The 14,526-nt window shown below is 44.4% G+C and overlaps 1 protein-coding gene across 1 annotated transcript in view; it reads left to right on the top strand.

Moving 5' to 3' along the window:
- LOC124544811 (regulator of microtubule dynamics protein 3-like) overlaps positions 1-14,526 on the top strand; it is a 90,184-nt gene that overhangs the window by 50,021 nt on the left and 25,637 nt on the right. The window contains exon 4 of the mRNA XM_047123501.1: positions 2,198-2,412. Coding sequence (XP_046979457.1) covers positions 2,198-2,412 — 215 coding nt within the window. The remainder of the gene's footprint in view (positions 1-2,197; positions 2,413-14,526) is intronic.

The raw sequence follows: 14,526 nt of genomic DNA, 5'->3' as shown, positions 1-14,526 counted from the left end.
GCCTGTCACTACTCTTGATGAACTGTGGTATCGTGTTGAATGGGCAGCTGTACCTGTACATGCCATCCAAGCTCTGTTTGACTCAATGCCCAGGCGTATCAAGGCCGTTATTACGGCCAGAGGTGGTGGTTCTGGGTGCTGATTTCTCAGGATCTATGTACCCAAATTGCGTGAAAATATAATCACATGTCAGTTCTAGTATAGTATATTTGTCCAATGAATACCCGTTTATTATCTGCATTTCTTCTTGGTGTAGCAATTTTAATAGCCAGTAGTGTACCTTTCCCTTCTCTACTTCACCCAGCACCTCTTTTTTCATAGCTCCATACAGCCAGGTTTGTTTATAATATTTTGTCCGTATAGCAACAGCCGTAGTTACCTTAAACTTACCACTGTGGCATACATCTTACTTGTTTAAAAAAATTTAGTATATACTTAATCCAGTTGTAATAAGATACGATGTTACATCCTTTATCAGACGACTTGTCTTCTATTCCTGACCACTCGCTTTCCTCTTTAATCTTGTGAAAATATGTGTTGTTCTGACCACTGAATTAGGATGTCTTATTTCTTTCATCCAGTTTGTCTTAAGCCCATGCATAACTTGAATAATTTGTAAAATGCAATAACTTTTTTAAATGTGCATTAACAGTGTGTATACGCCCCAGGAAATTCAGGAAAAACCTAGGAATTTTTTTGAATTCTTGAAATTTTTTATTGTTTTAGTTTTCAGTTAAGTTTCTGTAAAACTGATACTGTAACAGAGTTTTACATTAGATCACTGCTGCAGATTAATGCTGTGAGAATGAAACAAAAACGAGAGAATAACACCAAAATGAAACATTACTTGCAAAGAAAATGTGCCATACACAACACCAAGACACAGTGCACACACAAGCGTCTATTAATTGCAAAGTGTGTCAGAGGCTTTAGGATGAAGGCTATGCAATACTTCATAAAACAAACTGCTTCTATGAGCGTAACATCACAACTTTTTGCATTTCTAATGGGTCATGGGAAAATATTGCGAATGGTGGTTTGAAGAGCATTACTTTCAAAGTAAATTTTCTTTTACAAAAGATGAATTGTGTTACATATGAGAATGTGCAATGAATATCTTAAATCAAAAAGTGTTTGACTCTTATTCATAGCTTAACACTTCGAGGACTAATCACTTACAAAAAATTGTGGACTCAGAAGATCAGCCTTTTAGGCCATGATTTAAAATTTTACTGGCACATTTGTGTTTGATATGTCTTAAAGAGTAACACACAATAAAAAATATACAGCTTCAAGCTTAGTTTTTTGTATTTATTTTAATTCTTTTATAGATTCAAGTTATGTAATAACAATGGCAAAAAGAATAATTATCCTTCAAGAAAAAAATGGTACGAGGTGAGTTCTCAAGCAGTTTCATATGTAATTGGCTTTCCTATTTAAAAGTCAAAGTCCTCAATGGAACATGCATCGAGCCCAGTGACCCATGAAATGTTAAGTGCACTGCAGTGAAATTTGTAATTGTATTTGTTAGAAGTATTCAGGTGTTGCAATTTAAGCTGTAATCATAGGATCCTGTCTAATAGCATACTCAGAAAAACGGCAAAACAATTTTTACGACCAATATATGTGGAAACTTAGGTTTTTTTTATGAAAAATATTATCATCTAGTAGCCGTATTCCACAAAGTAAGAACACATACTATGGGCCATATTTTCCTGAATTCTAATAATCTGCAAGGCCACTGAGAGTCCTATACGGTCTCTGTTTCCATATCGTTGCATGAGCCTCGCACTTCTGATATTTTGTGTTCTGTGTTCGGAAACTGCTTTATTTGATGGAATTTGTATTTATACTTTTTATACAAAAATATGGAGCGTTCCTATTGCTATGCCTTAAAGAATTTTCTAAAATGTCTTTTTTTTGCCAGGAGTTTGTACACTTGTGTATAAAACTGTTAACGTTCAAAGGACTGATGAGTTTTACAGTTCCGAGGGAACACGTAACATGAAAAAAATGTGCTTTCATCTGAGGTATAGTGTATTTTCACCCAGAAAAAGTGTATTTTCAACTAGGAAGTCCGGGATGATTCTTTTTTCCCCCCACGTACACGCCCTGATTAAGTTACCAAAAATTATAATTCTTCTTTAAAAACTGGGATTAGTTTTACATTTGTATGCAGAGCCTTAACTTTCCACAGGTTGTGAGCATGCAGAACGGGCAGTGAAGCTCAACCCATCTAGTTACGAGGCACACAAATGGTACGCCATCAATGTCGGTACCCGGGGACAGTTGTCGGGCCTCAAGGAAAAGATCTCCGATGGTATTCTTTTCAAGAAACACGTTGATGAAGCACTAAAACTGAAGCCAAATGATGGTTCATTGCATCATCTCTTAGGGAGATTCAACTTTGAGGTATGTTCCAGGAAAAGTGTGTGAACTCTCAATGAAGTTAGGTTTCTTATTCTGTTTGTTACAGAATTCTTAAGGGGGAAACAAGTTATTAGTACCAGAAATAATATTAATGATCTTAAACTACATTAAATTCAGTGTAAAATTCCTTGGGATTGGGGGGGGGGGGGGGGGGGAGTTGGTAGTGAGCAGTTGGATCATTAACTCAGATGGAGTTCATAAACTCAGATGGAATTAACACACAGAATCAAAAAGATTTGGCATATTTTGCATTTGCAATCTTCTTGTCTTTGTTTGGCAAAGTTTCTTTTACATAAATTTTTTTTTAGTATAGAAACACAGGTAAACTAAATGGAGTATTTTATTTGGAAAAATTGTGCTCCACACAGATAATTGCCGATCTGGAAGACTCCATTTCAAGGCACTTTAGCTGTCTGCTCTCATATATCATTAATTTTGGTTCTAAGTGGTATTTTTGTCCCTTAACATCAACCAGTTTTGATTGAATTGTTAATTACACTACCCAACGCCAGAATTACTTCCTCCAACTCTGCTACCTTGCAGAGGACTTATGGTTGCACACTTTGTTAGTGATAGTTCTAAAAAGGATAGATTGCTACTCAGCGTAAAGATGACTTGTTGAGTTGCAGAAAGGCATAACGAAAAGATTGTTACATGCTCAATTTTCAGCCAATCAGAAAAGAAAGGAGAAAATGCACACAGTCACACAATCAGACACACTTTGCACATACATGACCACTATCTTCAGCTGCTCTGGGCAGACTGCAACTGTTGCACTGAACAAAAGCGACAATTTGGAGTGGAGCATGAAAGGGGGAAGGTGTGGGGAGAGAAGAGCACTGTCTGGCAGTGTGTACAGGAAGTAGAAGGTGGCAGGACAAAGGTGCCAGGTGCAGTGTCAGGAGAAAAGGAGATGCAAATACAAATGCAACTCGCCCACACAACTGCAGTCTAAGGTAACTGTAGCCACTTCTCAAGCAGCAGCAGCACCAGTGCATGATGGGAGTGGTGACTCTGTGGGGGTAAGGAGGAGGCTGGGTTGGGGAAGGGGAGAGATGATAGGATAGGGGTCGTGGACAGTGAAGTGCTGCAGGTTAGAAGGAGTGGAGGGAAGAGGTGGGGGGGGGGGGGGTGTAGGGGGTAGTGGAAAAGGAGAGAAGTAAAAAGACTGGGTACCATGGTGGAATGAGGGCTGTATAGTGCTGGAATGGGAACAGGGAAGGGGCTGGATGGGTGAAGGCAATAACTAACGAAAGTTGAGGCCAGGAGCATTCTGGAAGTGTAGGATATATGGCAGGGAAAGCTCCCACCTGCCCAATTCAGAAAAGCTGGTGTTGGTGGGAAGAATGCATATAGCACAGCAGTCATTGAAATGAAGGATGTCATGTTTGACAGCATGCTCAGCAGCAGGATGGCCCGCTAGTTTCTTGGACACAGTTTCTCGGTGGCCATTCATGGGGACAGGCAGCTTGTTGGTTGTCATGCCCACACAGAATGCAGCACAGTGGTTACAGCTTAGCTTGTAGATCACATTCCATTAGAATTACTGACAACCTTGGGGGACCCAGTCCTGACAAAACTCTACCATCTGGTGAGCAAGATGTATGAGACAGGCGAAATACCCTCAGACTTTAAGAAGAATATAATAATTCCAATCCCAAAGAAAGCAGGTGTTGACAGATGTGAAAATTACCGAACTATCACTTTAGCAAGTCACAGCTGCAAAATACTAACGCGAATTCTTTACAGACAAATGGAAAAACTGGTAGAAGCTGACCTCGGGGAAGATCAGTTTGGATTCCGTAGAAATGTTGGAACACGTGAGGCAATTCTGACCTTACAACTTATCTTAGAAGAAAGATTAAGGAAAGGCAAACCTACATTTATAGCATTTGTAGACTTAGAGAAAGCTTTTGACAATGTTGATTGGAATACTCTCTTTCAAATTCTGAAGGTGGCAGGGGTAAAATACAGGGAGCAAAAGGCTATTTACAATTTGTACAGAAAGCAGATGGCAGTTTTAAGAGTCGAGGGGCATGAAGGGAAAGCAGTGGTTGGGAAGGGAGTGAGACAGGGTTGTAGTTTATCCCCGATGTTATTCAATCTGTATATTGAGCAAGCAGTAAAGGAGACAAAAGAAAAATTCGGAATAGGTATTAAAATCCATGGAGAAGAAACAAAAATTTTGAGGTTCGCCGATGACATTGTAATTCTGTCAGAGACAGCAAAGGACTTGGAAGAGCAGTTGAACAGAATGGACAGTGTCTTGAAAGGAGGGTATAAGATGAACATCAACAAAAGCAAAATGAGGATAATGGAATGTAGTTGAATTAAGTCAGGTGATGCTGAGGGAATTAGATTAGGAAATGAGACACTTAAAGTAGTAAACGAGTTTTGCTATTTGGGGAGCAAAATAACTGATCACAGTCGAAATAGAGAGGATATAAAATGTAGACTGGCAATGGCAAGGAAACCGTTTCTGAAGAAGAAAAATTTGTTAACATCGAGTATAGATTTAAATGTCAGGAAGTCATTTCTGAAGGTATTTGTATGGAGTGTATCCATGTATGGAAGTGAAACGTGGACGATAAATAGTTTAGACAAGAAGAGAATAGAAGCTTTCGAAATGTGGTGCTACAGAATAATGCTGAAGATTAGATGGGTAGATCACGTAACTAATGAGGAGGTATTGAACAGAATTGGGGAGAAGAGGAGCATGTGGCACAACTTGACTAGAAGAAGGGATCGGTTGGTAGGACATGTTTCGAGACATCAAGGGATCACCAATTTAGTATTGGAGGGCAGCGTGGAGGGTAAAAATCGAAGAGGGAGACCAAGAGATGAATACACTAAGCAGATTCAGAAGGATGTAGGGTGCAGCAGGTACTGGGAGATGACACAGCTTGCACAGGATAGAGTAGCATGGAAAGCTGCATCAAACCAGTCTCAGGACTGAAGACCACAACAACAACAACAACAACATCCTGCTACTGGAGAATAATACTGCAGCAATAAAACATAAACGGAGTGCAAAAAAAATAAAACTTAAGTTGTGAAGGAAATGCACCATTTACAACAACAAAACACTGTGCATGCACAACCATCTGCAAACAGCAAAAATGTGTCAAAGGCATTAGAGCGAAGACCATGTAATACTTTGTAAAAATTAACTTTTCTATGAGCTTGACATCACAACTGTTTACAATAAGTTTGTTTGAGCAGTTGCCAGCGGGCTCATGCACATGTGCAATTGACTTGCGTATGAGTAGTATCTTCTCCCACTTCTGGCTACTTGAAGTGTAGCTGTATCTGCAGTAACAGCTAGCAGGCAGATAATAACGAGAAACATTTTTCTCACATGCACTAGCTGCCAGATTCCTGCATGCGCAGAGTTGTCCAAGTTTTAGTGGGAATGGGGTAGTCTCAACGTGACCTGTGTTTGCATTAAGTGATTTTTGCGGTTTCTCGTTTCATTTACAGCTGCCACATCAGATGAAAACAAAATGGATTTCTGTGGCAGGAAGCTATCAAGTGAATTAAAATACATTCACATAATCATGGAAGGCAAAAATATATTATTAGTTTCAGTTTTCTGATTTGATTTTATTTCCAAGTTTTTAGCAATCAATAATTAAGCACCTTGCAGAACAATGAAGCTATTTTTGACAGTTTGCTAAAGAAATTTGGCTTTATTAATCTTTTCCACTGAGGCAATCAGTTTATTTGAAACTAAGTGTTTCATTCCACAGTATTGGCTAGTTACAATTGTTTGCTGAATTTCAAGTGCACCTTTTCATCTTCTACTGTGTATGGGATTATGCCATAATAAAGAACCAAACATGATAAATTACAGTACTGGTACTCCAAGAAAATTTACATCCTAAAAACCACACTGAAAGCTTTATATCAGGTGAGACCTACTTCATTGTGAATCTGGCCAAACCAATGTGCACTTCAAGCCAAATTATGTGTTTTAGTATGGTTTGCGAAATTACAATGCTCTTGGGGTATCCTCTGATGTCCTGTTTCTTTTATGGTGTAATGTAAGGTCTCTTAATGCTTTATACGTACAACATGTGGGCTTCCTACATCACTGCAGCTGAGCATGCACAATAATGCCTGTTTTCGGACGCTCTGTGGCAATTTCTAAAATGAACCTATTTCTAACAGTCTTGGGGGGTAGTATTGTGAATAGTAGTTTGAAAAGTGTTACTTTCAAAGTAAATTTCCTATTACGCTAGCAGAATTATGTTATGTGAGAGAAAGTGGGATGAATTTCTTAAATCACAAGAGTGTTTGACTCTCGTTTAAAACTGAACACTTTGATGACCAGCCACTAAGAAAAATTTCGAGCCCAGAAGACCAGACATTTGTGTCATCATTTTAAATTTACTGACACGTATGTGTGATGTATCTTAAAGTATAACACACGCAAAAAAGAGATCAATATTACATATGAAACTTTAGCTTCTCTTCTAGCTTATTAATCTTTGAGAGCAACATTATATATGAAAGCTTAACTTTTCTTGTAGCTACATTATGTAAATTTTCCGCTACATATGTAAATTTTCCTCTTTGTGTGTTCTTGCTGTTGACTGACTACAACATATGATCTATGCTCTGAATATCGGCTGGTGAGATCGTGTGGATTGAGATATGATTGACTTACTAAAGGGCATTGCAATCTTCATTTCAGTGCTCTGGAAACTAATGTGCTATGTTTGGTGCAATTCGAATTTATACTTAAGTAATATGAAAATATACAGTGTATATGTTGCTGCACATCAAAGGTGTTTCCAAAATGCCTCCCTCCCCTTTTTTCCCCCTCCATCCCAGGTACATCCAAAACTTCTCCCCCCCCCCCTCCCCCCCTCCTCTAAAGTGCCGGGAAGTTCTATGCCAGTGATAAATCTTTGACCATTCATCAAAGTTTTACAGCTCTGAGGGAAAATCTGTGGAAGATCTACTGTCACTTAGCACAGATAAAGTGTGTTTTCACCTGGGAAAAAGTGTATTTTTTAACCGGGATATCTGGGAAAAATCTGGGAATTTTTTTCCCCACCTGGAGTATAGGTTCAGTGGATGGCAGAATACCACCATTATGGGAGGGGTGGGAAGGATGATGGACAAGAGGTGATCAAAACCTTGCCAAAGAATGTAATTCAGTTTCTCCAGTCCTGGGTGGTACTGAGTTATGAGGGGAATGCTCCTCTGTGGCCACATGGTGGGACTTTGGGAGGTGGTGGGACACAGGAAAGATAAGGCACAGGAGATTGGTTTTTTACATGGTTGGGAGGATAATTACAGTCTGTGGAGGCTTCAGTGAGACTCTTGGTATATTTCGAGAGGGACCACTCCTCTCTGCATATGCGACGACAATTGGTTGCTATGCTGTATAGAAGGGACTTCTTGGTAGGAAACGGGTGGCAGCTGTCGAATTGGAGGTATTGCTGGTGTTACTAAGTTTGGTATGGGCAGAGGTACTGATGTAGCCATCTTTGAGGTGGAGGTCAACATCTAGGAAGGTGGCTTGTTGGGTGAAGCAAATGGGGGAGAAGTTGTTGAGGTTCTGTAGGAATGTGGGTAGTGTGACCTCACCCTTCATCCAGATCGCAAAGATGTAATCAATGAATCTGAACCAGGTGAGGGGTTTAGGATTTTGGGTATTTGGGAAGTATTCCACTAGATGGCCCACGAATAAGTTGGCGTAGGATAGTGCCATGCGGGTGCCCATAGCCGTACCCCAGATTTGTTTGTAGGGAATGCCTTGAAAGGAGAAGTAATTGTGGGTGAGGATATAGTTGGTCATGGCAATTGGGAAGGAGATTGTCGGTTTGGAATCCATCGGGCGTTGGGAAAGGTAGTGTTCAATAGCAATAAGGCCACGGGCATTAGGTATGTTAGTGAATAGGGAGGGGGCATCAGTAGTGACGAGCAGGGCACCGTGTGGTAAAGGGACAGGAATTGTGGAAAATCGATGGAGGAAATATTTTGTATCTGTTATACAGGAGGGTAGGTATCCGGTAATAGGTTGAAGAGATTGGTCTCTCTCTCCCAGTGGGGAGCACAGTAACTGGCCACAAGGGGGTGTCCTGGGTGGTTGGGTTCGTGGACTTTAGGAAACATGTAGAAGGGGAGTGGTAGGGGTGGGCAGAGAGATGGACTCCGGGGAGAGGTTCTGGGATGGGCCTAAGGATTTGAGAAGTGGCTGGAGATCCTGCTGGATTTCTGAAATGGGGTCACTGTGGTGAGGTTTGTAGGTGGAAGTATCTGACAGCTGGGTAGAGCCCTTGTGGTTCAAAACAACAGTGGCGGCGCCTTTATCCACAAGTAGGATTAAACGGTCAGTAGCAGTTTTTAGATGGTGAACTGCGGTTCTTTCTGCAGGTGTATGATTAGTTTGCATGTTGAGGGATTTGGGAAATGGTGGTGAGCCAAGGTTGGAGGTTAAAAATTCTGGAAAGAAGACTGGGTGATAAGGGGGCAGTGGAGGTGGATCATGGTTGGATGGAGGAGTGAATTGAGTTGCACAGAGTCAACTTTGGTCTTTGGGTGAGTGAAAATTTAGGAAAAGGATGAAATGGATGTAAAGGGGGGGGGGGGGGGGGGAACAGGATGCAACCTGAGGGAGTCAGCAATAGCGAAAGGCGAAAACTCACTAAAATTGGCGTGAAGTTACCATGATATCAAAGGTTGCAGGTCTGAGAGTGGATAAGTGACTGGATGAAGTGGAATTAGTGGGTGCAAACTGGGATAGAATGGAGAAAGAGTGGGGGTGGGGGGTTCATAGGATGAGATACAAGATTTTATGGCACTGGAAAGGTGCTGGAAATAACATGCGAAAATATGGGAGAGTGACACAGGGAGTGATCAATTTGAAGGTATTATTGAAACACATTTATTAAACACAAACAATGTACACGGTTACCTGAGCAATACACCCCATGCGGGTCCTGGGGTTAGAATAGGCCTGAAATATTCCTGTCTGTCGTAAATGGCACTAAAAGGAGTCTCTCACGTTTCGGCCCTTATGTGATGGTCCCCTGCAGGGTTTGAACTCCATTTTTCAAAATTTTCCCAAAAAGTGAGCCAATTGGGGAAGGGCTCCTTACATGGTGCATCATGTCCATCATGCGCAGAGACCTATCGCATCTTTCGTCAACGTGGATCTGCACTTCTGCTCATTCTCCAAGTGTTGGGTGAGGTCACCATCCTGGGTGCATATTTTTCCATCAGCTGTGCAGTATCGTTTTCTACGCTGATGTTGATAATTGACTTGTTTGCTTGGTTGCACCTGATAACCAGCACGGTAGCCAGTCCGTTGCGGTGTGACCACCAAGTACCTTGTTAGTTGTAGCCCCCTGACAACACAGGGAACGCTCTGCTGATGCCTGCACTGTTAACTCCCTACGTATGCCATGGAGTAGGTGCCCATCTCCCTGAGGCTGGGTGGCACCCATGGGGAGGTCCCCTGGTTGGATTGGGTGGCATCAGGGCGAATGACATGCCATGAAGTGTAGTACGTCATCTCTTGCTGGTGGTCCGTCACCAGCAGTCTCTAAATGGGCAAATTCTAACTTCAGTGCTAAGAAATATGACCCCCAATCTTTCCCCTCCCTGGCCACACCATGGGCTAACAATGGCAGTGAAGCTTATTCACCCCAGTACGTCATACGTACGAGAGTTGATGGGGAATCTTTCATGTGCATGAAACCTCAGTTTTTTTGTGGAGCATTTTGAGGACAAGTTTGGGGATGTGGAGGACTTGCCCAAAATGCGCTCTGGGTCAGTCTTGATAAAAACAGCATCCTCTGCCCAGTCACAGGCATTACTCCCTTCTCACAAGTTGGGGGATGTTTCTGTTACCAGCACACCCCATAAGAGCTTAAATATGGTCCAGGTTATTATATTCCACAAGGACCTTCTTCTACAGCCTGACGACAAGCTGCACGCCAATTTAGAGTGGCGAGGTGTTCATTTGGTCCGGCACGTCCATCGGGCTCCAAGGGAGCATCAGGTTGCCACTGGTGCCTTCATCTTGGCCTTCGAGGGTGACACATTGCCCGAGAAGTTCAAGGTGATGGTCCCCACTGCTGTGACGTTAAGCCATATATCCCTCCCCAATGCCGTGCTTTAAGTACTGGAAGTTCAGACATATGTCTTCCCGCTGTACTTCCAGCGCCACATATCCAGATTGTGGATATCCATCAAGTCCAAATACTCCGCGTGCCCCGCCTCCCATCTATGTCAGCTGCGGAGAGCATCATCCACCTTGCTCGCCAGACTGAAGGATTTTACAGAAGGAGAGGAAGATCGTGGAATATAAGACCCTGGACCAACTGACCTACACTGAAGCTAAGAGAAAATTTGAGCACCTACATCCTGTGGCTATGACCACCTCTTACGCCGCCGCTACAAGAACAGTTGTTGCCCATCAGTTCCTCGCATTCTTGTCGCCTCTCAGAACCAGAAGACTACACCTGCCCCCTTGATGATGGGGGGCACTTCCCCCCCCCCCCACCCCCCCCACCCCGGTTGCTCTCGCACCACCTACTTCGCCAGATCCTCAGACACAATGGATATGGACTGCTCAGGCAGTAAGTCAGTGTCAGCAGGTGACTCTTGAGGCATAAACTGCCTCATTGAATATTCCGTGCCTTCCCAGTCTCACGATGACATAATCCTACAGTGAATCGCGGCATTTTCTTTCCACCACCTTGCTGAGCTACAGCTTCTGTTAAGCTTTAAACCTGCTTTCTGCATCGCCGTCCAGGAAACCCGGTTCTCGGCAATCCAGACCCCTGCCCACCGCGGCTATAAGGGATACCACAGGAACCGTATTGACTATAATAGTGTCAGGTGGAGTTCTGATTGCAATGTGTTTCTTACTCCAGATGGTGCAGTACCCCTGAATGTATTAGCTGCACTGATTGATCGACTCCCTAACCCTTTCCTACTTCTGGGAGATTTTAATGCCCATAACGCCTTGTGGGGTGGTACCGTGCTTACTGGTCAAGACAGAGATGTCGGAACTTCACCGGCTCAGTTCGACCTCTGCCTCTTAAATACTTGGGCTGCCACACATTTCAGTGTGGCTCATGGTAGTTACTCAGCCATTGATTTATCAATTTGCAGACCAGGACTTCTCCACTCTATCCACTGGAGAGCACATGATGACCTGTGTGATGGTGACCATTTTTCCATCTTCCTGTCACTGACCTGGTGTCAGGCCCACGGATGCCTGCCCTGATGGGCTTTAAACAAGGCAGACTGGGAGACTTTCATCTCTGCTGTCACCATGGAATCTCCCCCACATGGTAACATCGATGTGATGGTTGAGCAGGTGACTACAACAATCATTTCTGTGGCAGAAAACACGATCCCTCGCTCTTTAGGGTACCCCCGGCGAAAGGCAGTCCCTTGGTGGTTGCTGGAAGTCGCTGAAGTAATTACAGTGTGTCAGCAAGCTCTACATTGGCATAATCGGCCCCCTTCCCTGGAGCACCTCATAGCCTTTAAACCGCTCCATACCCGCTTTCGCCAACTTATCAGACGACAGAAGCAGGAGTGGTGGCACTGGACTCGCATTCGGGAGGACGACGGTTCAATCCCGCGTCCGGCCATCCTGATTTAGGTTTTCCGTGATTTCCCTAAATCACTCCAGGCAAATGCCGGGATGGTTCCTCTGAAAGGGCACGGCCGACTTCCTTCCCAATCCTTCCCTAATCCGATGAGACCGATGACCACGCTGTCTGGTCTCCTTCCCCAAACCAACCAACCAACCAACCAGGAGTGGTGGGAGAGATGTCGTCTCGAACATTGGGTGCCATATGTCACGTTTCGAAGTCTGGGCAAGGATCAAATGTGTTTTCGGGTACCAGAGCCTCTGCAACTGAGAATTCCGCCCAGCCTTTCGCACTCTCAAATGACGGCCGAAGGGAAATCCTCTTGTTCACTACACGCCACAGTGAATCCTATAATGCCCCATTTACAGAGTGGAAGCTGCTCAGTGCCCTTGCACAGTGCCCCGACACTGCTACTGGGCCAGATTGGATCCACAGTCAGATGAGTAAACATCTCTCATCTGACTACAAGCGACATCTCATCATCTTCAACCAGATCTGGTGCGATGGTATCTTTCCATCGCAGTGGCGGGAGAGCACCATCATTCCGGTGCTCAGACCCAGTAAAAACCCACTTGATGTGGATAGCTATCGGTCCATCAGCCTCACCAACGTTCTCTGTAAGCTGCTGGAACGTATGTTGTGTCGACGGTTGGGGTGGGCCCTGGAGTCATGTGGCCTACTGACTCCACCAGGGCGCTCTACCTCGAGTCTGCCACCCAAACAGCCTTTTCCACATGCCAACACCTTGTTGCTGTTCTCTTAGATTTATGAAAAGCGTATAGCACAACCTGACAACACCATATCCGTGCCACATTATACGAGTGGGATCTCCAAGGCTCACTCTAGATTTTTATCCAAAATTTCCTGTCACTTTATACTTTCCGTGTCCAAGTTGTTCCCCCCATATCCAGGAGAATGGGATCCTGCAGGACTCTGTATTTAGTGTCTTTCTATTTTTAGTGATCTTTAATGGTCTAGCAGCAGCTGTAGGGCTATCCGTCTCTCCTTCTGTGTATGCAGACGACTTCCGCATTTCGTACTGCTCCACCAATACTGGTGTTGCTGAGCAGCACCTATGGGGAGCCATCCACAAGGCGCAGTTGTGGGCCCTAGCCCACGGTTCCCAGTTTTCGGCCGCAACATCGTGTGTTATGCACTTTTGTTGGCGTCGTACCATTCATCAAGATCAACAACTGTACCTTAATGACAATCCACTCCCTGTATTGGAGACATATTGATTCTTAGGACTGATTTCGACGCCCGATTGACTTGGCTTCCTCACCTTTGTCAGCTTAAGTAGAAGTGCTGGCAGCACCTCAATGCCCTCCGCTGCCTGGGCAACACCAACCGGGGTGCAGAGCCCTTGTTCAATCCTGCCTTGACTATGGGAGTCCGGTTTATGGTTCGGCGGCACCCTCGGCGTTGCGTTTACTCGACCCAGTGCACCAATGTGGCATTTGCCTAGCGACAGGAGCTTTTAGGACGAGTCTGGTGATCAGCCTCCTGGTGGAGGCCAGAGTCCCTCCATTGCAGGTTTGGCGTGCACAACTGCTGGCCAGTTACATTGCACATGTTCGTAGTTCTCCTGCTCATCTGAATCACCGTCTTCTTTTCCCACTGATGGCAGTGCATCTTCCACTTCGGTGGCCCAGGTCAGGGCTTCCAGTTGCAGTTCTTGTCCGGTCCCTTCTTTCTGAACTGGAGTCTGCCTTTACCACCTGTACTCGTGGGCCATTCATGTACACGTCCATGGTGTACACCTAGGCCGCAGCTTCGCCTGTACCTTTTACATGGCCCTAAGGACTCAGTTAACCCCGTGGCTCTGCACTGCCACTTCCTCTCAATTGTTGACACGAAGTGGTTTACATTGATGGCTCAATGGCTGATGCTCACGTCGGCTTCACCTATGTCCATGAAGGACATATTGAACAGCATTCCTTGCTCAGTGGAAGCTGTGTTTTCACTGCCGAGCTGGTGGCTATATCTAATGCTCTTGAGCACATCCGTTCATGCCTTGGAGAGTAGTTTCTTCTGTGTACTGGCACCTTGAACAGCCTACAAGCTATCGGCCAGTACTACCCTCACCATTCTTTGGTAGTGACCATGCAAGAGTCCATCTATGTCCTGAAACGGTCCAGTCGTTCAGTGGTGTTTGTCTGGACCCCAGGTCACGTCGGAATCCCAGCCAACGAACTTGCTGACAGGCTGGCCAAACAAGCTATGCGGAAACCGCTTATGCAGATCGGCTTCTCTGCAACTGACCTGTGTTGAGTACTATGCAACAAGGTTTTGTCGATTTGGGAGATGAAATGGCATAACCACAGCATGCACAACACAGTGCATGCCATTAAGGAGACTAAGAACGTATTGCAGTCCTCCATGTGGGCCTCTCGCAGGGACTCTGTGGTTCTCTGCCGTCTCTGCATTGGCCATGCTTGGGTGACCCACGGTTACCTCCTGCGCCGTGATG

This window comes from Schistocerca americana, chromosome 8 (genome assembly GCF_021461395.2).
Source record: "Schistocerca americana isolate TAMUIC-IGC-003095 chromosome 8, iqSchAmer2.1, whole genome shotgun sequence".
In the NCBI taxonomy this organism is placed as follows: Eukaryota; Metazoa; Arthropoda; class Insecta; order Orthoptera; family Acrididae; genus Schistocerca; species Schistocerca americana.
The sequence above is the reverse complement of the archived record's forward strand: the minus strand, read 5'-3'. Positions and strand labels throughout refer to the sequence as shown.